Source organism: Hippichthys cyanospilos, chromosome 18, assembly GCF_059441005.1.
Source record: "Hippichthys cyanospilos isolate Australia breed blue-spotted pipefish chromosome 18, RoL_Hcya_1.0, whole genome shotgun sequence".
In the NCBI taxonomy this organism is placed as follows: domain Eukaryota; kingdom Metazoa; phylum Chordata; class Actinopteri; order Syngnathiformes; family Syngnathidae; genus Hippichthys; species Hippichthys cyanospilos.
In genome coordinates, this window is record NC_142386.1 from 7,516,961 (window position 1) to 7,544,941 (window position 27,981).

Sequence of the window (27,981 nt, forward strand, 5' to 3'; positions counted from 1 at the left end):
CGAATTACGCACTATTGAAAATGCGTCTTGACGTCACGACGTACGTAAATTGGGCAGTTTCCCTCCGCGTTGACACAGCTAGCCGGCCAGCTAGCTACATGTCACGCTAGCAGCGCATTTTCCAACCTTGTTGCCAATTTTTTCACCATTTATATATTTTTTTTCTTTAGAAAGAAGAAGCTGGAGGCGCAGAAGCTGAGTAGCTCTTCGGCGAAGGCAAGTTGTGGAACAGGAAAGCTTGTTGTTCGTCCGCTCATATTGGTTTGCGAAGCTAGCTACAGTTAGCCGAATGGCTAACATTACTTTGGACGCGCGAAAGTTTTCACGACTGATCACTTTGCGCCCGGCGGTGTTTGCGTGTTGAGAGCAGGGGCTCCCACAGCGACGTCGCTCGACATCCACGTAAGACGAAAGTAACTTTTTGGACATGGGCTCGGAGATTTCGGCGAGCTAACGGGCTAGCGGAAAGAATGCTACAGCATGCTAGTAGTGACTACTGACGGTGACGTCAACTGCTTTTGAACGGCTTTATTACATAAATCATTCGCTGGCCAGTCAAATATGTTATTGTAGATTTTAAGCTTGCTAAAATCAAATCGAATGGAATGTCTCGAAAGTTAAGACATGCGGACAGGGAGGCGTTTTCGTTTTCCGCTGCTGGTGTAAGTCGCAGTAGCGCTTTGCATATACGATTTCAAACTGTATGATTCGCATGAAACGGCATTAACAGACAGATCTTTCAAAAACAAGGCAGTTTCATTGTGATGAAATGTGATTAAGTTGTTGAATCTTGAAACCTGTTAAGTGCATCCAATTCTGCGCAATTTCGTAATGCTAACCAATCAGGAATCAAGGATTTTAGGTGGGACTTTGTTCAGCTGTTTGAAAGTTCATGTTTAAAAATGTGGCGTTCGATTTCAACAAAACAATATTTTTCTGATCATTTTTACACGTATTCATCGAAGTATTTCCTATTTTATAAGTTTTCACTTTATTTAATATAGCATTTCAAATTGTGCAAAAATGCACGAGCTGTTTCTGATTGCGTCACATCTGTCAAAAAATATCTGAACATATTTGTAATTTTTTTTTCTCAAAGTAAAAGCTGATCTTTGTAAATGTGAATGATTCTACACTCAAAGATAGCCAATGTGTTTTCAAGAAACATGACAGAAAATTGATGATGATGATGATTATTATTGACAGACTGATAAATTTGATGATCTCTTGTTGATTAATCAAAAAATGTACCACAACTTGGACATCCCAAGCCAATGTTTTAATCGGAAGTCCGGTATCAGCCAAAAAGAAAAACTATTATATTGGTTCGCATCCCAAATCTCCCAATTACTCATACACTATCACTCATACACTCCCACCATATACTGAATGCAAATAAAACATTCTGATTGCTGTGAAGTTAACTTGCATTGGTATTTTGCGCTCCAAAGTGTGTCAGTCATTTTGTTATTGACTTTATTAGGGTTATTTCTCAGGGTGCTTCAATATATTTTGTATTTGGCTCATTCAAGTGCAGTAACTTCTTGTGTTTGAGGGTTAATTAATGTAACTCAAACGTTTGGAATATATCAAAGATTTTTTTTCATAACTTCTTTTGCTGATGACTCTTATCTAACATTTACTACAAAAACAGTGTATGATTTCAGGCTTCAGCTGATACTGCATTGAATCGGACAGTAGTCCAGACTGCAATATCGGTTCCGTATTGGAAGTGAAAAAGCTTTATCAGGACATCCCTAGTTGCAACGCGACTTGTCATATTATTATATTATGTATCATATCATTAACATACATGGCCAGTAAAAATTCAGAGATGATGTTGACTTGTGTTTTGCTTGTGCGCAGTGACCCCGTGCTGGCCTGCTAGCAGGGCAAGATGTTCAACAAGTCCTTTGGGACCCCCTTCGGCGGAGGCTCGGGGGGGTTTGGCACCTCGTCCACCTTCGGACAGCAAAGTAAGTGTTAATCTTAAGTCAAGTCAAACCACGGCCACGTTGGGACTTTTGGACGAACGGGCTCACTGAGAATGGTCACTCATGTTGCTCGCGACGGACGGCGGGGTGGGAGGGGCGACACCTGTCAGGCGTGAGGGCGTGGCTCAATTTTGGTGCTGGGCATGTTGGGCGACGTCACTGTGTGCTCTGTGTGTGCAGACGCGGGCTTTGGGACCACGGGGGGGTTCGGTACGTCTGCGTTTGGGGCGACCAACACCGGAGGGCTCTTTGGCACGGCACAGAATAAACCTGGTTGGTGGACTCTCTTGTCACGCCGCATAGATGCCCGCGCATCGAGCGTGACGCCCGCCTCCTCTTCCCCCACCCAGGCGGCTTGTTTGGCTCAAGCACCTTCAGCCAGCCGCCGACTTCGTCCACCAGCACCAGTTTTGGCTTCGGCGCCCCTAGCGCCACGTCCACCAGCCTGTTTGGAAACACGGCGGCAGGAAACACGACGACTGGCGGACTTTTCTCACAGCAGAACAATGCTTTTAGTGCCAACAAGCCCACGTCTTTTGGAAGTGAGTCACTGTCGCTTAATTTGTCCTTTGCACTCTTCTTTGGGTCATGACATGTCTGTTCCTAAACGCAGGCTTCGGGACCAGCACTAGCAGTGGCGGGCTGTTCGGTTCCACCAACACCACCTCCAACCCTTTTGGGGGGACTACGTCCCTCTTTGGTGGCTCTGGCTTCTCGGCCACGCAGCAGCCTGGAACCACAGTCAAATTTAACGTGAGTAAATTAGATAGAGAGATGTATATGAATAGTTCCGAGAGAGAGAGGATCATCACGGGAGTCAACACTCGCAATTGCCTTGAATGAATGAACGTGGACTTTCAAACAGTCTACGAAGGCTGAGCTATCAAGACGAATGTTGAGGGTTGACTCAACTTATGTAGGGGGGGGGGGGCAAAATCACTACACATTAATATTTTTTCCCCTGAGGGAAAATTGGCATATCCTAACTGTTAAATAATAAACGAATCTTTAGAGGCCCTCCTCAGACATTTGTACAATCTTGGTTATGTATGGAATTTTTAGTCAGGTTTCAAAGTCTTAAAAAATAAAAATTCCACACTTAATTCTGAAGTGTTTAAAAAAAAAAAAACATTCAACACTTTATTCTAAAGTGTTTAAAAAAACATTCAAATGGTGATTGTATTTTATCAAAAGTATTTTAAATATTGTCCATTCAGTAATTATTTGAATAAATACAGATACAAATATTTTGGAGCTATTTAGGTTCCAGCTATTATTCCACTGTTTGTTTATTTATTTAGTGTTTTTACTGATATTTTGGGACATGGTAATGTTTAACAACTGATGCTTTATACAGATTTATTATTGAACTAACGTTTTTTTGTTTTTTTTGTTTTTTTAAATATGCAACTGATTTTCTCTATGTTGTACTGCTCTGTCCAAAAGAATGAATAGGGTGGAATCAAAACCTTTTTTTACGGGTTAAAAAGGGGATTCTGTTCCTTTGGTATGTATATAATCATTTGACAATATTTTACAAACCTTTGGAGAGAAAAAAAAACAAATCAAAAAGGGCTATCATATGACTGTGTGTGTTGACGAGGATTCTTGGTGAAGGAGTTAAGAATGAATCAGAAGCCGATTGTCTAAATTAAAAGCAATTGTGCCACTTTGCCCTCCGTCTTTCTCACCCACAGGCTCCAACAGGAAATGACACCATGGTGAAATCCGGAGTGACCACCAACATCAACACCAAGCATCAGTGCATCACCGCCATGAAGGAGTATGAGAACAAATCCCTGGAGGTGACTGGGCGAGCAGATGAGTAGGTGCTGGAGGCCAGCCTCCCCTTTTTCTGACCGCTTTGCCATTTTATTTGTGGTACTCTAGGAATTGAGGCTAGAGGACTACCAGGCGGGACGGAAGGGCGCCTCCAACCAAATGCCTGCGGCCACGGGTGGCCTGTTTGGGGCTGCCACTCCCGCATCCAGCGCCCCCGCTGGCCTGTTTGGCTCAGCGGCGTCCAACAACAACTTCACCTTTGGACAGAACAAGAGCACCTTTGGTCAAGGTGACTAAAGTTGTACTTTTCATTTTTATCAGCTTCTTGATCAATGGTCATGCAAGATGTGTTTGTGACCATCAGCCTCAACGGGCGGCTTCAGCGGCACTACCGGGGGTCTATTCAGCCAACCCAACCAGCAGCAGGCTGGTAGCCTCTTCAAACCGTTTGGGCAGACCACTACGGCGCAGAGCAGTGGATTTTCCTTTGGCAACACCAACACCATTGGCCAAGCCAGTACCAGCACAATGGTGGGACCTTTAAACACACCTGCCTCCTTACACAAACACACACCACCTCTTTTTTTCATCAATCTTTTTTTTTTCATCCCTGTCAGAATGGCTGCTGGCCATGCATAATCATCATAGTTATGTTGAAATCTAGAGATGTATGCTTAATCTGGCCAATAATATGCAAAAGTGTACATGCACGTGCTATGGTACGACCAACTCCATGCCTCTTTGATGAGGTGTTAAGTCAGTGATCTTTTTTGGTTCTAACCACCAAAGGCTATAATGTTATGCAATGGTCCATTAAAAGGGGAATGTCACAAGCACAAACTGAAGTCAGGTTTCATTAGAGGCCTGGTTTAGATGTACGCCATCATGTGCTGATGTTAGTGATGCTAACCAAACTTCAGTCTGTAATGACAGCCATAGATTTGCAACGAAGTATGATGTGTGATGAATGTGTCCCATTAGTTTTGTGAGGCCCATTTACCAACTGCTGTTGTCATTTGTATAACGTTCACCGTTCCTTATTTGGCCTTTTTAAAAGTACTTTCCTTAAAATCTGTAGTGGTGGTGTGGAGAGGCCCAAAAAAAGACCGCCAAAGGACAATTGTGTTCCTATACTAATAATGATGTCTCTTGATTATTGTGATTGTTAAGGGGAGTGATGTTCTTTGCTATGTTCCAGGGTCTTTTTGGCAACACGGCAGCATCTCAGTCGGGCGGCTTGTTCGGCACCGCTCAAACAAGCACCTCTACAGGCTTTGGCGCAGCTGGCGGGCTCTTTGGCCAAGCCAGCGCTGGCTTTGGGAACGTTGGCACTCAGGTAAGAATGATGAGCAGGAGGGGTGTCAAATTAGACTGGCTGATGCTGACCTATGCGGTGTTGCCTTTTACAGCCAAGCATATTTGGAAACAAAGCCAGTGGCTTTGGCACCACCACGACTAGCGCCCCCTCCTTTGGCACTGGCACTGGAATCTTTGGCAACAAGCCTGCGCTGACGCTGGGAACTGGAAACAATCCTTCAACATTTGGTGAGAGCAAAAAGATCTTCCTTTCTCCCATTGGCTCAAAACATATTTGCCCACATGTGTTTTGGGAGAAGCTCAAGTCTGTGTTTTAAGATGAAGACAGTTTGTAAACAATACAACAAAAAAAAACTTTACTGCTTCTCTTATTGACTGGTGTATTCTGTTTGCTTCGACTTTCAAACCAAAGGTGGGAGTTAAAGCTGGACTCATTTCCGCAATGTTTGTTTGAATCAATCTCTTCACTATTCGCAGCTGGTCTCTTATCACAATTCTCTATCATGTAATCATCCAGGCCTAATAATATTGTCCCTTGGGACGTAATCAACGCGGGGAGGGTGATGACTGGGTGAGACTTTTGATGTATGTGCTGCTTCATTGTGCCGACCAGTGCCAAACGGGCTGCAGCTTTACAGAAAGAGTCGAAAAACATTTGAACTTCATGCTGAGAGCTGTAAATTGTCTTTACTGAATTAGAACTTCACATGAGGGCCGCAAGAGCATGTTACAATATTATTATTTTACTGTCTGCAGGCTTTGGCGCTAATGCTGCAGGAGGTAACCTATTTGGCAACAAATCGACCACTGGAGGGCTTGGATCTGGCCTGGGTAGCACCTTTGGAGCAGGTATTGGCTGGTCCACATCAAATGATGTTGAATGACAAACATGAGGCCGTTCCTTGTGGAAATGTTTACCCATCATAACATTTGTAATTTGGACTGATATTTTAGAATATGATTTTTTTTTTATGTTACTATTTTACTGTGTTTGCTTTTTTAGCTTTTCTGGTCCCTACATCCAATTAATTGCAGCGGAACCTCCGTTTTGTGTGCCTCAGTTGTACAATTCAGTATTTGTATTTCTTCACTTATTTATATTTTTTATTATGCATCGTCGTGCAAATATAACTGCCCAATGTATGTATTTTTTGCCAATATCTTACTGGAAATCACTATCTGTGGTCTTATAGATCTGGCAGAAATCACATTACATTGCAAAATACATAAAAAAATTGAAGTTGATTAAGCACAAAAAACATAGTTGTGCTTCCTTCTTATGATATGCCATGTTGACACGTATTGCATTAATTACCTGCCAATTGATGTGTTGTGTTTGTTGAGCAGTGGGTACTGGGACCTCATCTCTGTTTGGGAATAACCAGAACAAATTGGGCTCCACTCTGGGAACGATGGGTACGTTTGGTACGAGTGGTTTCAACAGCGGCACTGGAACCATCGGCTTTGGAGCACCTCAACAGCCTGTCGGTCAGCATTATCACTCCTACTTCTAAATCCACACTTCTGTCATTGATATTCACATGTTGCTTGAGGATATGCTAAATTCCTGTTTGTTAACTTTTTGTCCCTACAGCGCTGACAGACCCCAACGTGGCCGCAGCCCAACAGGCTATGCTGCAGCAGCAGTTCAGCGTGCTTGCGTACTCTCCTTATGGTGACTCACCACTCTTCAGGAACCCTCTGTCTGACCCTAAGAAGAAGGAGGAGGTGAGTAAACGTCTTTTTCACATTGCCTTTGCTCGGTGTGAAAGATTCGCATGGCAATACCAAATGACTGGTCTGGGAGTGCTGTTGAAACAAAGTAAAGATGGAGGTTTTGTCCCTGATTACACTACACCTTCACAAAATGTCTGTCATTGATGCAAAAGAAAGCTGCGACGTTGCTCACTTTGAGGAGGGAAGAGTAGTTTCTGTGGCATCCTCTCTTCGCATCGTCATAATAGGTTTCTCGTGTTGGTGCATGCATCAAGATAAAAACAAAAGTGCAAACAAGTCAACCAGCAAATTGGTCTCTGAGACCAATGTGAATGGGAAGGGGGTTGTCTAAAATGTAATGCTTTTAGAGTGGAAAGTTAATTTATGATGATCTGATTGGACTGATTGAGATATTAAATATTCAATATTTTCTATTTTATGCAAAACCAGTGGTCGGCTATACTGTCAATGGCTTTTTTTTTTTTTTTCGTAAATTACATGTGTGACTGTTTTGAGGGACAAAGTTTCTTATATCCACTAGTGAAAACAATCTGAAATTATTTGATAAAGAGCTTAATCTATTTTAATGAACCCAAGATTCACACTATTAAAAAAAATATACTGCTACTTCTTATTTACATGTAATGATCAGATGAGAACTTGACCTGGGTGCCATTAATTCAAACGTAACCATAAGTCACGGCTTGTCTTAAAACAAACAAAAACACATTGCAACATAAATCAAACAAATGTGTTAAATAGGACACATTTAATTACTGGTAACTCAAATACATTTGATAAGGGTTAATATCCTTCTAACTTGCATTGTACAATACTTTCTGGAAACCCAAGATATGCACAGTAAAATATGACTCGCCCGACACCCAGACATTAGTTTCAAGGTTTCTGTGCAAGTTTAACAAGTGTTGCTACGTTCCATGTTTGTGCATTTCATAAAAATGCAGATGCATTTTCTGTATTCATAGCACACGTTTTGGGATCCTACTTATCTGCGACAGTTACCCGGCCTATGGCTGCACTCATGTTTGCAACAGGATAAATAGTTTCATAAATAGGTTGCTTATCGTTGAAGTGACAGCAAATAACATTTCTGCCAACATTATCTTTAGTGTCATTACGCTACTGCTCATCGCTGATAATATCCTGTGCTGCTTAACTGGGTGTGTGCCAGGCCTTGGAGGTTTTCATTTTGTCACCATCAAACCTGCTTAAATAATCTGTTGTGTTTGTTCTATCACAGCGTCTGAAACCAACCAACCCTACGGCCCAGAAAGCTCTGACTACACCCACACATTATAAACTGACACCCCGACCGGCCACCAGAGTGCGCCCCAAAGCTTTGACTTCATCAGGCGGCTCCAAGTCGCAGTTGTTCGATGGCTTGGATGACGATGAGCCGTCCCTCACAAACGGAGCCTTCGTTCCTAGGTGACTGTTGCTTTGGCGGCTATGTGGTTCAGTGTACATGTGATGCTAAGCCAAGTGTGTCTTTGCGTCCACAGGAAGAGCATCAAGAAACTTGTGCTGAAGAACTTGAACAGCAGCCAGTACAGCAGTCCTGCAAACAAAGATGCTGATGACCTCGCCTTGCTTTCGGCGTACCCTCAGAACGGACACAGGTCTCCAACTTTAGCACACCATAGTTGTCATTTTGTAAACTCACTGCATTAATTGCAAGGGGTGGCAGCATTCCACATCAAAGTGCGTTTATTTTAAGCTGTTAAGCAGTGTTTTACTCTGAAACTGCCTTAAAAAAAGGCTTTGTGTATATAGGACTGGAACTAACCATTATTTTCATATTTATTTATTTTATTCATTGTTGAATAATCAAGTATTTGTTGCACATCTAATTGAGCATTTAAATACCATAATTTTCAACCAAACCATATGTGATCTATACAAAACGCCATAGACTGGCTTGATAAATGGTAATTCTAAGCCTTTCCATCACCAACTTGAACATGTACGGAGCGACGATACAAAGAGCATGCACAAAATGATATTACACTGAAGTTGTACCATGCTAAATATAGAGAAAATAGGTGTTTGCAAATAATTTTGGGAGAGCCGCATGTTCCAATTTGTTGATCCACGGGGTGCAGAAAGCCCAGCAAAAATCTTGAGCCATTTGTCGTCTAACGCCGTTGCTCACGACGCTGGCTTGTCTGCAGCCAAATGGAGGACGATGAGCGGAGGTTGGCGTCAGCCGGTGATGACCCGGAAGTCACCCAGTTCTATGTTAACCCCATCGCCAAGCCCGTGCCGCAAGGCCGCGGACCCTGTGGAATGCAGGACACTATCTGCGAGCTCAACATGCACAAAGGTCCCAGGATTGGCCTGGAGGTGAGCCCCAGTTGCCCAGAGGGCCTTCAATTTTGCTCCCTTGCCCTTTACTTGACCACTTGTGCGAGAAAGAGCCTGAGTAGGTGTGTACGCGTATGTGACAACAAATTGCCTCTCAGAAGGTATTGTGTGACAGTGGTCTGTGTGTAAGAGAGATGATGGTTGGGTTTATAAACTTGTAATTTATGCATTAACTCTATATGAGTCAGCATTCTCGTGTGTTTTCATTTTTAATTTTTTTTTAACTTTGGGTTTTATCCTTGTCAATCGGCAGTTGAGCAGTGAGGATGCATCAGTGACCCTAGGTGAGGAGTCTCTGCAAGAGGAGCGAGATGAAATACCACATGAGTCCAACCAGTCTCCTCACCCCACAGGTATGATGCAATCATCCATGTGGCAACGACCCCTTCCTTCACTTTTGATGTGATGGCATGTTTTTTTCAGGAATTGTGCTGAGGCGCTCGGGTTATTACACAATCCCTTCCATGAGCGAGCTGGCCGACATGGTGGACGACTGTGGCGAGTGCATGGTGGAAAACTTCACTGTCGGCAGGAAAGGTGACACCATGTGACCGTCACTGCTCATGTTCATTAGTTCTAGTTGAACAGTATGCTGAAGGCCATGATGCTATTGGCCCTCGCAGGTTATGGCTCAATCTTCTTTCCTGGCACGGTGAACGTGACGGGCCTGGACCTTGACCAGATAGTTCACTTCAGACGCAAAGAAGTCATCGTATACCCGGATGATAAGAACAAGCCGCCTGAGGGCGAGGGACTCAACAGGTATGTTCTCCACGTACGAACAAACGTAAGTTTGATGCTTGTGTTACCAGCTACATGTGGGTGAAATGCGCAGGCGGGCTGAGGTGACGCTAGACGGCGTTTGGCCCAATGACAAGACCAGCTGCACGCAAATCCGAAGCCCCGAGCGCCTCGCCGACATGAACTACGAAGGCCGGCTAGAGAAGGCAGCGCGCAAACAGGGGGCTCGCTTTCTCGAGTATAGACCTGAGACAGGCTCTTGGGTCTTTGAGGTGCGTGCGCGCACATAAGTCTGATTGAGAGCGTATGTGTGAAAGTGTGTTTGGGAGACTTGAGTTTTTTTTGCTTGTGCATGTGCACTGGCCTTCTTGTGTGAGACTGTCAATATGAGTGTGCATTGTCACAATTGAAGTTTGCGTTGTTAACTAAGGTGGTGCGGCTTGTTGATTTACTTATGTTATCTTTCCGCCAGGTCGCTCATTTCTCCAAGTACGGCCTGCAGGACTCGGACGAAGATGACGATGTACCGCTGAAGACCGATCCCAAGAAGCTGAAGATGATGATGTCACTTCCTCCCTCCAGACTGCCACAGCCTCCTCCCTCTTCTCAGCAGCAGATGGCACCGCAGACTCAGGTAGCAGCAATATCTTCTGGTTCATGCTCCCACAATGCTACAAAATGGCTGATTCATGTGTTCCTCTAGTCTCATCAGGCCACGGTGGTTCCTGACCTGGCAAGCGGCGTAGTGGAGTTGGACAGTGACATGGCCGATGTGACGCAGACCTATCCGGCGGACAGTGTTCCAGAAGCCGAGGATGACGTTGAGCCGGCAGGCAGCCTAGGGAATATTGCTGATGCCGAGCAAGATGGGGTCTCCCCAACCGGCTACATGGTGTCTTCACTGGGCATCAACCCGCACACCCTGCAAGTATGTCTTGGCCACGTCGGTCACACAACATCTACATTGTTTGAGGCTTCAGCCTTTTGTTGGGTCTTCTTGACTAAACGAAGCAAGACATGTTTCAACAATAGCCTTAGAGGATTGTAGCGGTATCATTGTTTTTAGTGAAATTGCATTTACTGTTACATTCATGTGTGCACTACCCTTCCCCAAAAATACCCTTAATTTTGCTTTTCTTTGCACTTGCGTATACTAATGTCATTTGCTTTGCTTGCTCTTAGATCATGAAGGCATCTCTGTTTGCGGAGGAAGAGGACGAGAGCGATTTCTTCCAGGATCATGTGAAGATCTCCTCGGACTTCTCTTCACCGCGCCTCATTCTGCCGGGACGACCCTCTGGTGTGAACTTTGAACTTTCACATCTAACATTACCGCACAATGGCCAGAATTATTTTTCCAAGACTTGGGACCTGCCATCAAAGAATGTACAATGTGTGTGCCTCTGTGGGCAGTGGGTGGTCTTTTCCAGGCTCGCTTTTCTTCCGGCTTGCTCTCCCAGCTCCCTGATTCTCCACACGGGCCCATTTCTCCTCTGCCCCGGCCCGACGCACCCCGCGCTTCCCTTTGGGCAGCGCCTGCTCCATCCTCCTTCTTGCTGCCCCCTAAGCCTGCAGAACCCCCAGTGAGAACCGTTGGAGTACGGCGCTTAGGAGGCCCTGTCCCTCTGGAACAGTCCATCATGCAAGGAAAGGCAAGTGACACCTGATCCCTCCCACTGTTTTTGATCTTTGTGGGAAAGAACATGGAATGAACAAATTACTCTCGTCATCTCAACTAAACCGACCAGTTTACAGGTTCAACAACCGAGCATTTGTCAGCTAATTGATAGTCGGCAGAATCGACAACTATTTTGATAGTTGATTTTTTAAGTATGTATATATAATTTCAGATGTTTGAGTTTATCCTGTCAGTTTTGGTTTTCCTGTGATCCCCATGGTGGTGAAGTTACGCTTGTCTTGCTTTCAGGGAAACTTGCTGATGGATGCCGGTCTGTATGTAGGCCGCTCGTTCAGGGTGGGCTGGGGTCCAGGCTGGACATTAGTGCATTGCGGTCAACAACTGAGCTCTCCGGCGGACAAGCAACAAGCAAATGACACGGACTTCAGCGTGCTGCCAAAAATGGCCAAGAACAAGCCGTAAGAAATAACATGACTGAAATGGGATTTTGTTATTATAATGATTCATTATAATTCTGTCATGAGGTAGGCTGACGGAGAGCCCATACAAGGTGGTTTTGGAGCAGCTGGTGGGACTGGGCTCTCCAGGAGAGCTGATGAGTGAGGAGCAGACCCAAGAAGTGATTGAACGCCCCCTGGAGATCTGTCTGGAGCACAGCACCATCAGCACGGATGCTTCCGCTTGCCCTCTCATCCGCCCGCAGCCGGGTGTGGCGGCGCTGCACGACTACGCCGAATGGATCTCCGAGCTGATTGACAAGCAGGCGCATGCCGACCGTAAGAATCACACGTGCTCATCCACTATTTCTCATTTGTATCGTAGTGGAAATTAACTAAGCACTAGGGATGTCCCCATCATGTTATTGAAAATTGAGACCAGTGGTCTTGTTTTCAGTGGATGTTTTTCATGTTTTTGTTTTTGTTTTTATTTTATTGGTCAAAAGGTGCCCTTTTTAAGTTCAATCTCAACATGGCCTCCATGGCTGAATCAGTGCCCCTGAAACCAGCACAAAACAAAAGGCAAAAGAAATATGGCTTGTTTGAGCAACATTCAGCCACATCCAGAAAAATAAACACGAAAGTCAGCCGTCACATTGCTCCCTTGAAAAAATTGACATGTCACCGCAGACACGCTGCAGTATTCAAGTCGGTGTCTATTTTGAGGACTTGGAAGGGGTGTCTTTATTGTGATGCTTTGCTTGTTCCCAGCTGTGCTGGCGTACTGGCGTGAGGTGTGGACCCTGTGTGAGGCCCTCTGGGGCCATCAGCCACATGCCGAAGCACTGGGCGACTACGAGCGGCAACTGGAGAGAAGGCAAAGCTTCTCTGCCTGGCTGTCTAGCCGCAGCGCCTGCCGGGTGGAAGAGGAAGTGGCGCTGGCGAGGAAAGGCCGTTCCACAGAGGCGGTCTTCAGCTACCTGACGGGAAACCGCATCAGCGAGGCATGTCGTCTGGCGCAGGAGGAGGGTGAGTGTGTGCTACTCCAAATGACCACTCATGAAGTTGTTCCACTTAGGGCCACAATGATATAAACTGAAAATCTAAAGGGTTGGGCCGGACACTGTGAGACATGCGGAAAACGATAAATCATGAATACACACATACTGTGTATATTTATTATAAACATGTTTATTTTCATCTGCAAAACTATGTAGTAGGTTAAAGTTGAGCTGTTTGTGTTTGCAAGCTCTTTACAAAAAAATGCATCTCACACTACCTTAATCATAGATGTCACCTGGGTATTATGTATTTCAATTTACACTGGTAATTCATTGGACCGTCAGTTCTCACATGCTCCTCCATTTTCATGTCCTCTGCGTGCCCACATTGACACAAAGTCCACTTCAGGATGTGATTAACCTTTGTTTTCAAACAAAGCAACTGCAGCACAAGACAGAAGCCTGATGCAAAAAAAAAAAAAAAAAATCTGATCAGCCTACAGAATGCACACTAGACAGGGTTAGAGATTAAAAATGAGATCATCGTAATACAAAAATAAACAGCGCTTTCACAATGATTGTAATGAATTAATGGCAATTATGTTAATATGACACCTCTAAATCCATTGTCGTAGTACTGCAACAATCATTGGACAATTGCCTGTCAAATGAGTCAACAGCTATTCTAATAAAAGATTCATTATCTACACACCTTGTTTAATTTGAAATTGTCCTAATTATGAGACTCTCTGTGGCTTATGTTTTCTGAGGTGATTGATGCGCTAACATTCTTTGCATTCCGATACCAGGAGACCACCGCCTGGCCCTGCTGCTGTCGCAGGCTGCCGGCTCACAGTATGGCCGCGAGCTGCTGGCCCTGCAGATGGCCGACTGGAACCGTATGCAGATCGACGGCTACCTGACAGAAGAACGACTGCGAATATACACGCTGCTTGCCGGAAAGCCAGTAGGTCCTTCACTCGCGCATTTTTCACCATTGCATTGGTAGCAAAATGACCCATGACTTGGACCCAATTGCACAAACATTACATGCACCCACTGGGCTATGGTTCCTTGATAATTTCACCTTCAAGATGAGATTTTTTAAAATTTCCTTTGAGTTGTCGCACTGTTAGATGGCAGTGACCTCCACTCACTTTTCAACAAGCAGCAGTTTGACATGGATCGTTAATCAACACATTGACGGAGTTGCAAAATGAAACCGCATTAAAAAAAAAAAAATCCCCTCTTATTGTGGCCAAGTGCTCATTTTTGTATGTGTGCAGGTGTGGCAGACTTCGGAGTCTGTGGTGAACACGTGCTCACAGCTGGACTGGAAGCGCTGCATGGCCGTTCACCTCTGGTTCATGCTGCCGCCCACTGCCACAGTGGCCGACGCCCTTGCCAAGTACCAGGATGCCTTCCAGGTGAGTGATCCACGCCATCCAACGAGGGAACAACCACCAACAAAAACTGCCATTGTTGATTCTTTCGGGAAAGATTTTGAACCAGCTCACATGCTCCATTACGTTATTGTAGCCCAAACTATTACAAACACCTATTACCTGACAAACCACAAACACAGTTATCATGGAAGATGACGCAATGTTTCCGCTAGGATTTTTTTTTTCCCCCCAAGCTGGAGGCAAGTCAGGTCAATTATTTTCGACAAGTTTAAAGGAAGACAAAAAAAGTGTTTTTTTTTTTTAATTTTGCTCTGTTTTTATCTTCTCTCTCTATTTTCCTCACCCCTTTATACTGATTGATCAAACGTGCAACAATAATCACCACGGACTACAGCTGGGCTTTCTTGTTTTATTGGCCTGTAACACAGTTTACCTTGTAGGGATCCTGCGAGGGGGGCAAATATGCTTGCGCCCCCCTTCCTCCGTACTTGGAGGAGCAGTCGGATATGGATCACCACGATGAGGACGAGGAGTCAAAACAGCCTCTGTACGATGTCTGCTTTCACCTGCTCAAGCTTTACAGTGACAGGTACAGACAAATAATGTCACACAGTTGTCCTGCGATCTGGACCATAAACTCTGAATAGAAAGGAAAAAAATTGGGGAAAACTGGCTAAAATTGACTGTATGGAACAGACACTATGGGCTGCAGCCGCTGTTGGAGCCGCTGAGCGTCACGTGGGAGCGACTGGACTTCAGGCTGAGCTGGCACCTTTGGGGCGTCCTGCAGGCGCTGCACCACAGCCACCTGAGTGCCGCTCGCCAGGGCCTGCTGCACGCCAGCTACGCCGCGCAGCTGGAGAGCGCCGGCCTCTGGCATCTGGCCGTCTTTGTCCTGCTGCACATCCCCGACCACGTGTACGTATGCATGTTATATTGGAAAAGTCCACACATCCACTTTGAAATGCTTTGCTTTGTGGTAGAACCAACGAGAGATCACAATCAATATTGTGCATCTTTAACCAATCGGTCAAAGGATCGGAAAAAGGCTTTGTTTTTTGTCATGTGGAATGTAATTGCAATTAAGTAATAATTTTCAACTTTTTCTTATAGTTTCAGGCACTTTGGTGCTCTTGCTTCTTTTTTTTCCGTTTTAGACCAAGCTATAACCCATATGAACGCAATAAAAATAATTAACAGTTGTTGAAAGTTGATTGATATTGGGTTTTTCTGTTGTTAATGTTAAAAACGATTCGTGTAGGTATACTTAAACAATTTTCATCAATAATAATCTTATCTATATTCAGTGCATCGACTTGGGGGGGGCGCGAAAAGTTTTCTCTTTTCTAGGGGGGGCCTGGCAAAATATAGTTGAGAAAATCTCTTAGCCTAACCAAAACCATCTAAGAAAATGGGTTAGGGTTCAACTTAACTTCCATAGTTGCAAAAAAAAAAAAAAAAAAAAATGGTGGTAATGTCTGTGACCATTTGGATCCAATGAAGGATGCTCAAAAATCATCTGGTTTCACCTGGAAAGGAGGGAGGGAATTTGACCGTCCGTTTGTCAGAGGTGACACCGAACGCATGTGACCTCTGCTTGCTTCTCCTCCAGCCAGCGCGAGCGTGCGGTTCGAAACGTGCTGAGCCTGTACTGCCCCCTGCAAGACACGGACGAGTCGCTGAGCAGGGAGCGTTTCCTGACCGGCCGGCTGCTCGTCCCCGAGCAGTGGATCCACCAGTCCAAGAGTGTTCGCGCCCGTCACTGCGGCGACAAGCACCGCGAAGCGCTGCACCTCTACCGAGCCGGCCATTGGAGCCGGTGTCACAGGCTGCTCGTCACGCACCTGGCCCCGGGTAAGCGCTCTAGAAATTAACAAATGTTATTGGAAAAGGAAACCTCTAGAGTGCCGGCTCATTTTTAGTATTTTCGCTCACCTTTCAAGGCCAACAGAATATTGTGGGCTCGGATGTCGGTTCAGTCTGCTCGCTTCTTTTATTGAAAATAATGCCGTAACATGACCTGCAACATGCACTGGCTGCTAACAGCCAACTGACGTCCGCTGAGGTCAGTGTTTATGGGATGCACCCACATTAACCTTCATTGCACCTCCCTAGATTGCATCATCAACGACAACCACGACTACCTGTTGGAGTATCTGAAAGGACTGGCGGTGGCCGAGCGCAGCGCCACCATCCAGGATTGGGACATCACAGGCAAGGTTTACCTGGACTACATCCAAGTGACCAACACCCTCCGGGACATTGAGCAGGTGGGTTGGCGCCAGCTCCTTGGCAGCGCGCCTCCACGCCGCACCCGCCGACGTTTCTCGCCCTCCAGATGGAGAGCGGCCACGGCTACGAGCTGGAGCAGCTACACGCCCAAGTCACGTCCTTGTGCGACAGAATCCAGCTTCTGCCCTGCAGTGGCGCCAGAGACCGCTTGGCGCAGTCAGGTAGCTTACACTCTCGCGCTACCTTTATTTCTTGTCCAAATTTTGCCTTTGCGTCGTAATTATGACAAGCTTGTAAAGAAATTGAAACTTTGAATTGTCGGGTCTTTTCCTCAGAATTGTGCTGTGATTCTTTGGAAATCACGCAGGCTCTTCTCAAATAGTGGGGTGTGTGAATTAGTTTTTTTTGTTTGTGGCATCGTTCTTTCAGAGATGGCCAAGCGCGTGGCCAACATTCTGCGGGTGGTGCTGAGTTTGCAGCGCGGGATGGCGGCTCCGACGCCGCAGCAATTGACGGCCCACATCGCTCGCCTGCCCATGCCCGAGGACTACGCCTTGGAGGAGCTGCGAGGCCTCACCACCTCCTACCTGCGTCAGCTTATCGTGGGACAGTGACGGCCCCGCCCCCAAATCCAAATATGCGCCATGCCGCTCAACGTTCGGGACGCTTCGAGCAGAACGATACAACGGCGCGTGTCCAGATATATCTCTATCCATTGATCCATCTTCACCATGTTTTATGGAAGAAAAATACAAGTTGGTCTATTTTTGTACATTTTTGGTTTTTGTTTCTTTGGCGTGTTTGTAAGCATATATTAAACATTTTTGAAAATATCCGCTTTTGAAAGCAACTTCATCCAAATTCAATTTTTTTTTTTCTTTAAATTTTGTACAAAAAATAAATGGGCTGTTAGATGTTTTTGTTATCCTGTGAGTACTCTACTGGCATCATGGCATCAATTTTAATAAAGTCTCGTTCAAGACTAAAAAAAATATATATATTTTACTATACCTGGGGAGTTTATTTTTTTCAGGGAAAAAGCTTTGCTCTCTGGTCTTTTTTTAATTTGACTAACTATACACTGTCATTTAATAAAACAATCACTGTATTTGATAAGTCATTGAAAAAATGCCTCACTATATATGATAAAATTTTAAAATCATAGTGTACATACGTTTTTTTTTCCAAAAAGATCCAAAACTTAAAAAAAAAAAAACACTACCATTGATGTTTTAACCCTTGTAAACACACTTTGCAATCTGTACACATAGCATTTTTTTTCCTAAATGTAAATTTAGGAATTTGCTCCTTCAACTACTCAATTTTTTCAGTGACATCAGTTCTATCCAGACATATGGAGGTTTTATTAACGCCCATAAAAAAAATGAAAAATGGTACGGTCTTGTCTTTGTAACCTGTGGAGTGATAATGACAATCGGCCTCTAGTGCCACCTACTGAAACTGAGGTGAAACTGAATTTTCTGTTTTTTTTTTTCAGTTTGACCGTTACTTAACGGGTTGTTGCAAAAATCGCCGGAAAATTATGTCATAAATCCTAATAAAATACATCTCAAAAATTATACTGGTTTGATATGGTCCGAAATGTGGACAATGACTATTTTTGTACACAAAATCTCACATGTTCAGCTGCAATCACTTAGGAATGTCAAAATCGTTGCATTTTGAAATTTGACGTTTTAATCATCAGCTGGAAATTACCAAAAACTATTAACTAAAACAATTACTAAAACTATCCACGGTCTTTTTTCAAAATGCATCGCTAAACATGGTTATTAAAGAAAAAAAAACTTTGTACAGATAGCTTTTTTAGAAGTTTCAATATATGGCAAATTACAGAAGGCAAAACACGATAAATGCGTACCCAACAATATTTGAGAATATATTCATATTCACAAGATATCCTCCATAATATTTATATATCGCAGATATATATCGTAGACAAAAGATCAAGACACATAATTAATTGATTTAACATTTTAATGGGAACTAAAATTGTGACATTGAAAGTTTTTTTTTTTTTTTAATTTCTATAACATTTGGAATTTTCATGCTTTAAATGGCAACCATTCTGTCCAATGCAAAATAAAATGTGATGACACTTAAAAGTCCTAAATGTCAACAGGTAAGACATTTGAGAAACGTTCTTCTGCATGTGTTTTTTTTTTTTTTTTTAGGAGGGCATGGCGTCGGGAAGCAACAGAAAACAAAATGGAGGAAATGAAGAAGGACAATGCGGTGTTCATGTCACTCCTAAAAAGCACTGTAAATTGTGGTCAAATTTAAAACACACACACAGAAAAAAAATCCACATGAAACGAGGGATTTCCATCAATCCCAAATATTTAAAGCAACACACGATTTTGTGAGACTTTAAATATTAACATTGCTGCTACTGTTCACGTCAGACTTTAATAAGCAACTAAATGTGAAATGCATTTTTTTTAATCTTTCATATATTCCTTTTAAATCTTATCCTATTTGTGCATCTATGGATAAGTTAGTTCATTTTTTTTTTATATTAATTTGTTAAAATTAACCATGTGCTACTTCAGACACAAACTTGACAAACCCAAAACGCGCGACAGCCAATCGACTGATTACGGCGTTCCCTCGCACACAACCCAAAGGCGCCCGTCATAATGCTTTTCCTTTTACAAAACGTGTCAAATACTAATGGCTTTCAGCTGCGCCCGTGTCGTTCACAAGAAATTAAGCATAGCAAAAAAAAAAGTCAGGAGCGAAGCAGAAAAAAAGTGATTGGTAAATGAAGCCTCATGAAACACTTGGATTTTTTTTTTTTTTTTTTTTACAAGTTATAATAATGTGTTTCCATTGCACCAGCCTCTATTTTTAAACCACAAAAACATAAAAGGAAAAATATCCCAGAGTGCTTCATGAGGCTTCATTTTTCCCATAGCTAATAAAATGGCACAGATAGAAGCTGGAAGCAGATTTGAAACAATCAAAATTGCTGTAAAAGATTTTTTCCCCCTCAGGCACCTGAACATTCAACAGGGCGTACACTTTGATGAAATAAGAGGAACTTGCATATCATAACATAGGCGCTAACAATTAAGAGGCTAAAGTTGTCTGCGGTGATGTGGAAGCCTGCGTTTGCATCTTTGAGGCGGCTGCACATTCGGAGACGTGGAGGCTGAACGAAGCCTCATGAAGCACTTTTTTACTCCTTTAGATGTGTTAAATTTCTACTTTGTCTTTAAAGTGCCATCCACAGGAGTTTAAAAAAAAAATCACAAGTGCTTCATGAGGCTTCATTTACCCATCACTCGTCTACATTATCAGGGTTGGCATTGCACGAGTGATGGGTAAATGAAGCCTCATGAACCACTTTTTTGTACCCCTCTAGATGGCACTCTTGCTTTTAAGACAAAGTAGAAATTTAAAGCATTTCCACTAGCCATTCTTCTAAACCCAAAAGCACCATCGAAAGAGGAAAAAAAATGATCACAAGTGCTTCATGAGGCTTCATTTACCCACCGCTACGTCACACACATGCACACACACTATTTTTGGTTTCCAGGCTGTACACACACTCTCAATGGATATCCCATATAAGGATCCAGCTTTTTGCTTTTTTTTTTTAAGTGCTTGGACAAAGGCCGACGAGTAACTCAAGTTCCCATCGTTTCCCTCCGAAACATTTTTGACAAAATAAAAGGGAATCATTGCAAAACAACTTTTTTTTCATCACCCTGTTTTGACACACAGAAGCCTAAATATGCCCCAAGATAACCTGATAAGTGTCACCTTGTATAGTGATCACCGTAAAAGACCCCCCCCCCCCCCGCCCCAAAACAGGTTTAAAAAAACAAAAACTGGCATTACCTCACAGAATCTTTTTTTTTTCTTTTTATGGCATACTTTTTGTCACACGCTCACACAATCACAGGGAAGCATTCTGAAGCCAAGACAAAAAATTAAAAAAAGTTAAAACGTCAAGTTGTCTTGGCAAAAAAAGAGAAAAAGAAAAAAAGGGATTTTTATAGATAGGAAAACGAAGCCAAGTTAACCCACCCAATTTTTTTCTGTAACTCCTCTAGATGGAGCTATTGCTTTTAAAATGAAGGCTAGTGCAATGGAAAAGTAAAACGTTTCCATTGCATCTTTAACCCAACAGTGCCATCTAGAGGAGCGGATAAAAATTAGAATGAGTCATGAAGCTTCATGTCATTAAAAAACAGGGTGCCAGATTGGAATGGTGATCAAGAATAGTCAACAAGCTAATGCATGCTAACACATTGCAGGCTTGTAGGGAAAATTAAAAAAAAAAAAGTTGCAAATGTGCTTCAAGAAACAGTGTGTAAGATTTAGCAACATATTTTCATATAATCTTAAATCTAGTATTTTGAAATAATAAAAGTCACGCTAACATGTTTAGCCGCTATAGATACCCCCCAGGGAAAATAATTTTGCATGCAAACGTAGTGTAGTGGTGGTTAGGCTTGCAAAGTTTACTCTAGGGGGGAGTGTGTCATTGCATTCTCTTAGTTCACCACTAGATGGCACCAAGATTGTACACACTGTCACTTTGTTTTCTCAACATCAGCCCAGCAAGTTAGATGATACTTTATTATTTTGTAATATTTGAAATATTATCCAATTCAACATTTCCAAATTCTAGGCATTTTTTTGGGGGGTGGGGGTGGGGTTATAACATACAGTCATGGCTTTTTTTTAATGCTACCTGAGTTCCATTTCATAGTTGGGTTTGTTCTGAGAAGTAACAGCCTACAGCCATTCGTTTCAGGAGGAGTTGTCTCAATAGAGCTCTAACCACTAACAACAACAAAGTAATTAGTTTACATAAAGTGCTAACAATCCACGTTAAGCAAATCCTAGCTTTTAGAAACCTCAAAGCTCCTTAGTTGTCTTCCATGTATCAATACTGATTCGGGGGAGGGGCCATGAGAGCGGCGTTGACGGCGGACAAATTTGGTCTTCCTAGACTTCAACTACAGCGTGTGACGCTCCGGACGACTCCCGTGTCCACCCGTTTAGCTAATGGTTAAAACGTGACCGACGAGCGCTCTTTTGATAAAAAGATGGGAGGTGGCTGAGTTGATTAATTCCACCGGTAAACATGCAGGGGGGGGGGGGGCTTTGGGGGTTAACTCATTCAATTCGTAAAGACGTTTTTTTTTTTTTTTTTTTAGGGGAGCCTAAACATTCCATCTCCAAGTGTTTGTTTGCCTCATTTGTTTGCTACTAAATTAATCAAACAATAAAGTAATCGATAAGTTAGTCAAAAGCCAAGTAGCGAAAATAATCGATGACTTAAGCCGCTAATGGCCAAGTCAAGACTTTATGACTTCAGCCGACCAAGTGGCTCAAGTCGTCGATGACTAGCAGCAAAAGCGCTCGATTGGTTCATTTTGACCTCAACAATTTTAAGGAGCTGGGATTGAACGTCTGGAAAAAAATAAAATAAAATCAATGCAAGGATACGCCTTTTTGATTGAATGAGTTCAACGAGAAGGTCAACTTGTGCTAATCGGCCCGCCGTCCATGCAAACAAAATCAACGAACGGATTGCGTCAAGGGAGCAACGATCCCAAACGCTTCAACTGAACCCGACTTGAAGACGAGGTGAAAACTTGGCATTTTGGTGAAGCGCCGACGGCGTCATGGGAGTCAAGGTGACGCTCACAAACACTAACGGGGTAGGAAAGGGGGGGGGGGGGGGGGGGGGGGGGGGAGTTGCCCTGCAGATTTTTCCGACGAAGATTCTTCGGCCTTTCTTCCGTATCCAGTTTTGACTTGAAGGAGCCAGTTGAAGGCATGGGTTTGAAAAAAGTCTTCTCCACTCGTTGGCGGCGCGTTCAAGCCGCGGAGGTTTGCGGACAACTCCTTCCAAAGAGTCAGTGGCGTTTCTGCAGTTTGACAAACGGCCACCGCGATAAAGGCTTTAGGAGATTCAGTTTGCTAATCGCCATATCTCTTTGCGGACGCCGCACGGGCGTGCGGCCGCCCGCCCGTTGCATTGTCGAGGCGCCGACCCTTCTCCTTTAAGGTCCGCGTATTAGTCCGGCGCCCTCATAGAAGTGGTCGCGGCGAGTGTTCTCACGGTTGTCCGCTTTCTCCGCTCCGGCGCAAATGGACGATTTCCAAGGAGGGGGAGGGGGCGCAGCACCCTGAAGAGACGGAGGCCAGCACTGCGTGCGTCTACCTCACTGATCAGGTCCGTCCTTGGTCGCGTCATAAATCAAAACTCGATTTGGATCTGACGAGAAAAAAAACAAACATCTTTTTTGTGAACCAAACTATTCCATCAGTATTTCTTCCTGTATATGACTTGACCCCTTTAATGGCCGCCCGTTTGACAGGCCAACTTAGAATGGAATGTCTTACGTTTCAAATATTTGCCTGGAAGTCAATTTCAACTCGTCAAACCTTCTCTTCTACTTGATGTATATGTAGTATTCATTTGCTATGAGAAGTGTTGATGCACTTTTAGTAGTAAGGTAGTGATGGGCTGCTGATACACAACGCTCCGGCGTCCTGGCGTTTGCACAATTAATCGAGTTTAAAATGGCCATCACGATATTGGCTGCCACGATGAATTAAGCTGATCCACTGCGATATTAACATTTAAAAAGTTGAGCACTTTTTTGGATCACAAGTCAAATCAAGCATGTTTTACCCATCTTACCACCAGGGGGCATAGTTTCCCCATATGTTGGCATGACAAAAGTCTCTTCTTTTCTCACCCTAATATATTTACCAGTGTGAAATGGTTTTGAGTTTCACACCTGATTCCTAATCTTTACAATGCTAGCTGTCAATTGGGGCCTATTTTGAAAAATTGGACCGTATTCCAATTTTTTGCCAATTTGAAATGACCGAAAATGACATTTTGACTGCTGATTGATTAAAATTTGCTTAAAAAGTCAATAATGAGGTTGGTTGTGAGTAGGCTTATTTTTTTTCATTGGCTTGCACTCAGCAAGTAAGTTAGCTGTGTTGCACTTCGAGCCATTTGTTTTTAATTATTATTGACTTATTTATTTTAATTTATTAGTTTATCATTAATTTATTATTACAATCTCAATGCTTTTTGGAAAAAAAAGTTAAGACTGCTCAAAATTGGCTTGATTCTTTTTTTTTTTTTTTTTTTTTAATGGTAAGGGTTAAACTTGTTTTTTTTTTTTTTTTTATTGTTTTAACAGGTGTGAATCTATGTCACATTAACAAGGTACCAGATCTGTGCATTCAGGCTTAGCTCATAACTATTGGATTTGTGCTCATATTTGGAAGAAGCTTGATTCGAAACTGAACATATCCCATTTTTGGCAGTTCTCTATTTATTTTTATTTGCTCTGCCATGAATCAGAGACAGACACATTTGTACCCATGAAACACCCAGTAGGCCTCTATCCTAGTCATTTTCAAGTTAGTCTAACGCTACCCGTTTCTTTCCATCATGAAATAAAATTGGATAAAAACTCAAAAAGGTAACTTACATTGTTTTTGCAAGCTGAAAACGTATTCCATTTCTGTAGAGGAAAAGAAAAACGTTAGTGAAAGTTAAGAAGCATATTTAACGTCAAGCCTATTGGTTCAATTAGGCATAAAAATCTCTTGAAAGCCGACAAGCGGTTGTTGAGATTAGACACGGCCAATTTGAGCACGGAGCCGTATTTTACGAGGGCACAAATCATTGGAGGCTGAAATCCAGATGGTTTACCTTTAGTGTGATAAGTGACAGCAGCTTTGACGTCAAAGGACCCCCAGCTACGCCTTCTGCAGACATCTTGAGACAAGGCCTGTTCTTTAGACTTGCCAAAACAGACTGGGTTTGTGTGGCTCTGTCCAGGCTTAGCACCATTGTCCTTCCAGAGAAAATCTACGCTCATCTTTTCACCATTGTCTTCCTTATCTGGGCCACAAAGTGGAGAACAGGCGGGCGACAGAATTAAAGTCCTTTTCTCTGCATCTTGCACCAAAGTGCCAGGCTCCAAGAAGAAAGGGCCTTCCTCGGAGCCTGGCCGGCCAACTTTGGCCTGACGCCGGCCCGCGGACGGGTTGTCCTCCGCCGGCCCGCTTCCCCCGTCCGGCCCCAAGTTGGGCTCATTAATGAAGGAAAGCCCCCATTTATTCTGAAAGATTTCTCCCAAGGCTTTCTGATTTGTCTGAGCCGTCGGCGGGTTGAGGTGGCGGGCACTGGGGAGCGCGGGTTGCATATTTAAAGGGTAAATTAAGAGGGAGCACTTACTCAGTTCATACGCCTCTCCCTCCACGGAGCTGTTTGTCAAGCTACAATTACTATCCATAGGAGATGCTACATTGTCGCCACTTTCTGGAGCAGCAGGAGCAAAGAAGGTACCCACTGACGGGCAGCCGTTTCCACTGGCAGAAACGGGGCCGTTAGTAAAGCTAGCTGATGAGATGGTTTTCATAGCAGACATGGGGACCTGCGATAGTCTCGCGGGCGGAGCTTGTGCTTCTGCTCCACCTTGAGCTACTTTGTTGAGGTTCTCTTTGACTTTACTTGCATAACTGATCTTGGGGACTATTTTAGCGCTGCTATTGTCCACGGGAAACGCCGGCGGGGGCTTGAACAAAGTCCACGAGTCCTCTTTTGAAGATGAGCAAACCTTGGCTTTGTGCCGCTCCTCAGTCTTTTTACCGCCCGCTTTCCCGTCGGAGTTCTTCCTCTGAGGTTCCCCCTCGGAGAAAGCGGTCCGCCTCGGCGCCGACAGGGTCTCTTCTTTGTGCGTGGCTTTCAAGCAATCAAGTCGCGAAGTCCCTCCCCCGTCGGTCGCCTCGGCGTTACAAGTAGCGGCGGGTTCCTGCGTAGCGTTCCCCTGCTCCGTGTCGTTCTCTCTCGTTGCGTTGTCACTGTTCTTCATGTTGTTACATCTGGCCTTGCGTTTCTTCGGCGTGGTATATCCGCCTTCTGATCCGCTGCCATCATTGTCCTTGCACGAATAGCCGTTTATAATCACGCTGCTGTGAGTGACACCATTTTGCAGAAACGCAGAGTCTTTCTTATCCTCGTGATAGTTCAAGTCGACAGCCTTATTATTTTTAAGGTCCATAGTCTTTTTGTGGTCTGGTCCTTTGCTGCCCGTTTTAGGAGCCGCTGAATACAGCCGTTGCGTCAATTTCTGCTTCACATTTAAGTTGCTGGCGTGTCGGTTTCCATTGCTGTTGGGAGGATGCGGCATGCCAACGGCGGAAAACAAAGGCGAACTCTTTTCCACGTCCTCTTCGCCACCGCTTACTTTTTTGTTGCCTGGAAGAAAAAAAATCCTGGTCATAAAAAGCACACTTTTATTTTTAAGTATTTGTTAATGATACGAAACAACAGACCCTGGATTTCACCATCGCGTTGAGTTTACCTCGCTTATCCTTATCTTTAAACTAAAACGGAGTGCAACAACAAAAGTCATCAACATGGATTTCATTTCACTCTAAAGAATCGTGTTTTCATCGAAAATGTTAAATAACAAAGCTGTAAAGTGCACTTTAGGGATTTGTTCCTTCAAAAGTCAACCTTCTCTTCGGCCCGCAGCAGAGGTCAAAGATCACACACACTGCTGCTGTCATCATGGATTTAACTTAACAACAGAAAGCCAACATGCCACTGCTGGTTTAAACATGAACCTTCACCCAAAAATACATTTGACACATCTTAGGATGCGCTGTGCGTGTGTTGCATTACAGACATGTGATATTCAGCCAGATACATCTGCTAACCGGATTCTTCAATGTGGGTTGAGTTAAAAAGAAAAAGGGGTTGCTTTACTGGTGTTGATTAATTCAAAACAAACCCAAATTCTGGTCGAGACAAGACTTATAAAAGGGTAAACTGGGTTTGCAGTGTCAGCTCAGAGCTTTCAACTTTCAAAGCCAAGTTGATGCAAAGCGAGCTCGACAACATAAAAACGGTGACGTGTGAGGCGTATTGAAGACCTTCAAACGCGTACTTTGATCTCATTGTCACGGAGTTTTCGCGTGTTTCTCGGCGCCTGGAAATGCAACAGGCCTATCAAAGCTGGATAGCGCTAGCTAGCTAGCACGGCTAATAAGAAGCTAAACAAACGTCTCGTCGCGTGGCAGCCTCAATAACGAAACCCTAAAAGGATAAAATGTATTCACGTATACGACACGGTGAAAGCGTGTCGTTGTAGTCTGTATAAAGTGAACTGAGCGGCTAACAAGCGAAATTAGCCCATCAGTTGCGCTCTAACATGGCCGACAGGAAATGGCAGCTCCGAACATTCCACTGGAGCCGGCTCCGTTTCCCTTAACCGGACGACAGCACAAGCGTGCTCAAACGAGCTCGACTCCATTACAGGGCCACGGCTGACACTCGTATTAGTGTGTGCATAAAGGTTAACAGCTCGAGGCGATCCCAAAAGGCTTTCCGTGTAGTCAAGGGGGTGAAAGTGGGTGAGGGGACCGGCGTACAAGGTCAATTCCCGACATGTCAAACCACCGCCAGCCACAACTGTCACGCAATGTCAGCTAGCCATTCGGCTACAAATCAAATGAGAGTGGCCGAGTTTTATTTTTTTTATTTGTTTTGCTTGTTTGCTTTTTCAACAAATAAACCACCCTTCGTGTGTGTCAATTTCATATTGCACCCCAAAACAAGACGCGTAGATTAACGCTTAAATCCCATTGCCTTGAAAGCTGCTTAGCACGAGCCCGATAGTGGCTAATAGTTGACATTAGCTGACTAAGGCTAGCGAGTGTTAGCTAACTTTTACCAATGTCCCAACCTGTTTTCTTCGCGTTCGTTTCCTGATGCTGGCGCTGGTGGAAGTGGCTCTGATCATTTTTTAAGCTAGCGGTCCACCGAGGAGGGCTCGAGTCGTCCCCGCGGTGTTGATTTCGACTGTCCCGTGCCCGATCTTTGGGCTGCGCCTCCATTGATGTGGAGAATGTGCGATTTGCTCAACGGGCGCTTTACGCTAGCTCGCCGGTGAAAAAAAAGGGGAGGGGGTCGAGGGGGGCAGACCAGTCCAATCACTGCCAGAGCTAAACGGAAGCTATTTGAAGACTACAAACGTCAGCAGTAAACGTCTAAAAATGGTTTGACGCCCTTACAGGAGCCCACGCTGGGTGTTAATGCGAAGTTATAAAGCAGACATTATCACAGGTTCGAAGGCATGTTCGGTATTTGAAAGCCATCGAAGGCAGAGGTGGGATTATTTACAAGTGGCGGGTGGGGTTGTCGTTTGAACTCAGATCACCGGAGGCGATGCCACGTCTCCAACACGTTTAGTCGAGGGTCCCGGTAAAGTGGAACAGCCATCTTTTTTCCATTGCTTGAAAAACAAA

General features: G+C 44.0%; 2 protein-coding genes and 1 long non-coding RNA gene across 4 annotated transcripts; 1 reads left to right on the top strand and 2 right to left on the bottom strand.

The window, feature by feature from the left end:
* Window positions 1-68: 68 nt before the first annotated feature.
* Window positions 69-17,658, top strand: nup98 (nucleoporin 98 and 96 precursor). Its single transcript, XM_088440531.1, has 35 exons — window positions 69-216; window positions 1,867-1,976; window positions 2,175-2,267; window positions 2,345-2,536; window positions 2,608-2,747; window positions 3,692-3,799; window positions 3,885-4,065; window positions 4,141-4,307; window positions 4,975-5,112; window positions 5,186-5,321; window positions 5,850-5,942; window positions 6,441-6,581; window positions 6,688-6,821; window positions 8,071-8,258; window positions 8,333-8,449; window positions 9,002-9,173; window positions 9,448-9,547; window positions 9,618-9,731; window positions 9,818-9,956; window positions 10,030-10,207; window positions 10,408-10,569; window positions 10,639-10,863; window positions 11,118-11,235; window positions 11,349-11,587; window positions 11,863-12,032; window positions 12,103-12,350; window positions 12,783-13,040; window positions 13,822-13,979; window positions 14,299-14,439; window positions 14,859-15,007; window positions 15,115-15,336; window positions 16,031-16,272; window positions 16,534-16,688; window positions 16,757-16,871; window positions 17,080-17,658. Exons 2-35 carry the CDS (start codon window positions 1,898-1,900, stop codon window positions 17,262-17,264), a joined length of 5,397 nt encoding a protein of 1,798 aa, XP_088296657.1. The 5' UTR covers window positions 69-216; window positions 1,867-1,897; the 3' UTR covers window positions 17,265-17,658.
* On the bottom strand, window positions 1,490-6,797 carry LOC148408791 (uncharacterized). Its single transcript, XR_015868551.1, has 3 exons — window positions 6,409-6,797; window positions 2,043-2,724; window positions 1,490-1,962 (listed from the first exon to the last, which is right to left on the bottom strand). It is a non-coding gene; the product is annotated as an uncharacterized LOC148408791 (long non-coding RNA).
* A 972-nt stretch (window positions 17,659-18,630) lies between the features above and the next one.
* nufip2 (nuclear FMR1 interacting protein 2) lies at window positions 18,631-27,606 on the bottom strand. 2 transcript variants are annotated; one of them, XM_088440543.1, is made up of 4 exons: window positions 27,420-27,606; window positions 24,377-25,927; window positions 24,153-24,185; window positions 18,631-22,912 (listed from the first exon to the last, which is right to left on the bottom strand). In XM_088440543.1, the coding sequence occupies exons 1-4, from the start codon at window positions 27,568-27,570 to the stop codon at window positions 22,860-22,862; spliced, it is 1,788 nt and encodes a 595-aa protein (XP_088296669.1). In that variant the 5' UTR covers window positions 27,571-27,606; the 3' UTR covers window positions 18,631-22,859. The 2 variants fall into 2 exon arrangements, with proteins under 2 accessions (XP_088296669.1, XP_088296670.1); XM_088440544.1 differs by lacking the exon at window positions 27,420-27,606 and adding an exon at window positions 26,005-26,297.
* Window positions 27,607-27,981: the final 375 nt, after the last annotated feature.

Excerpts from the sequence above, each read along its gene's own strand:
- nup98 (XM_088440531.1), top strand. The coding sequence starts at position 1,898 with ATGTTCAACAAGTCCTTTGGGACCCCCTTCGGCGGAGGCTCGGGGGGG. Across the intron at positions 9,548-9,617 it reads CCAGTCTCCTCACCCCACAG|GAATTGTGCTGAGGCGCTCG; the intron begins GTATGATGCAAT and ends TGTTTTTTTCAG. Across the intron at positions 12,033-12,102 it reads AAAATGGCCAAGAACAAGCC|GCTGACGGAGAGCCCATACA; the intron begins GTAAGAAATAAC and ends GTCATGAGGTAG.
- nufip2 (XM_088440543.1), bottom strand. The coding sequence starts at position 27,570 with ATGGAGGCGCAGCCCAAAGATCGGGCACGGGACAGTCGAAATCAACAC. Across the intron at positions 25,928-27,419 it reads AACGAACGCGAAGAAAACAG|GCAACAAAAAAGTAAGCGGT; the intron begins GTTGGGACATTG and ends TTTTTCTTCCAG. Across the intron at positions 22,913-24,152 it reads TTTCAGCTTGCAAAAACAAT|ATCCAAATCGAGTTTTGATT; the intron begins GTAAGTTACCTT and ends TTTTCTCGTCAG.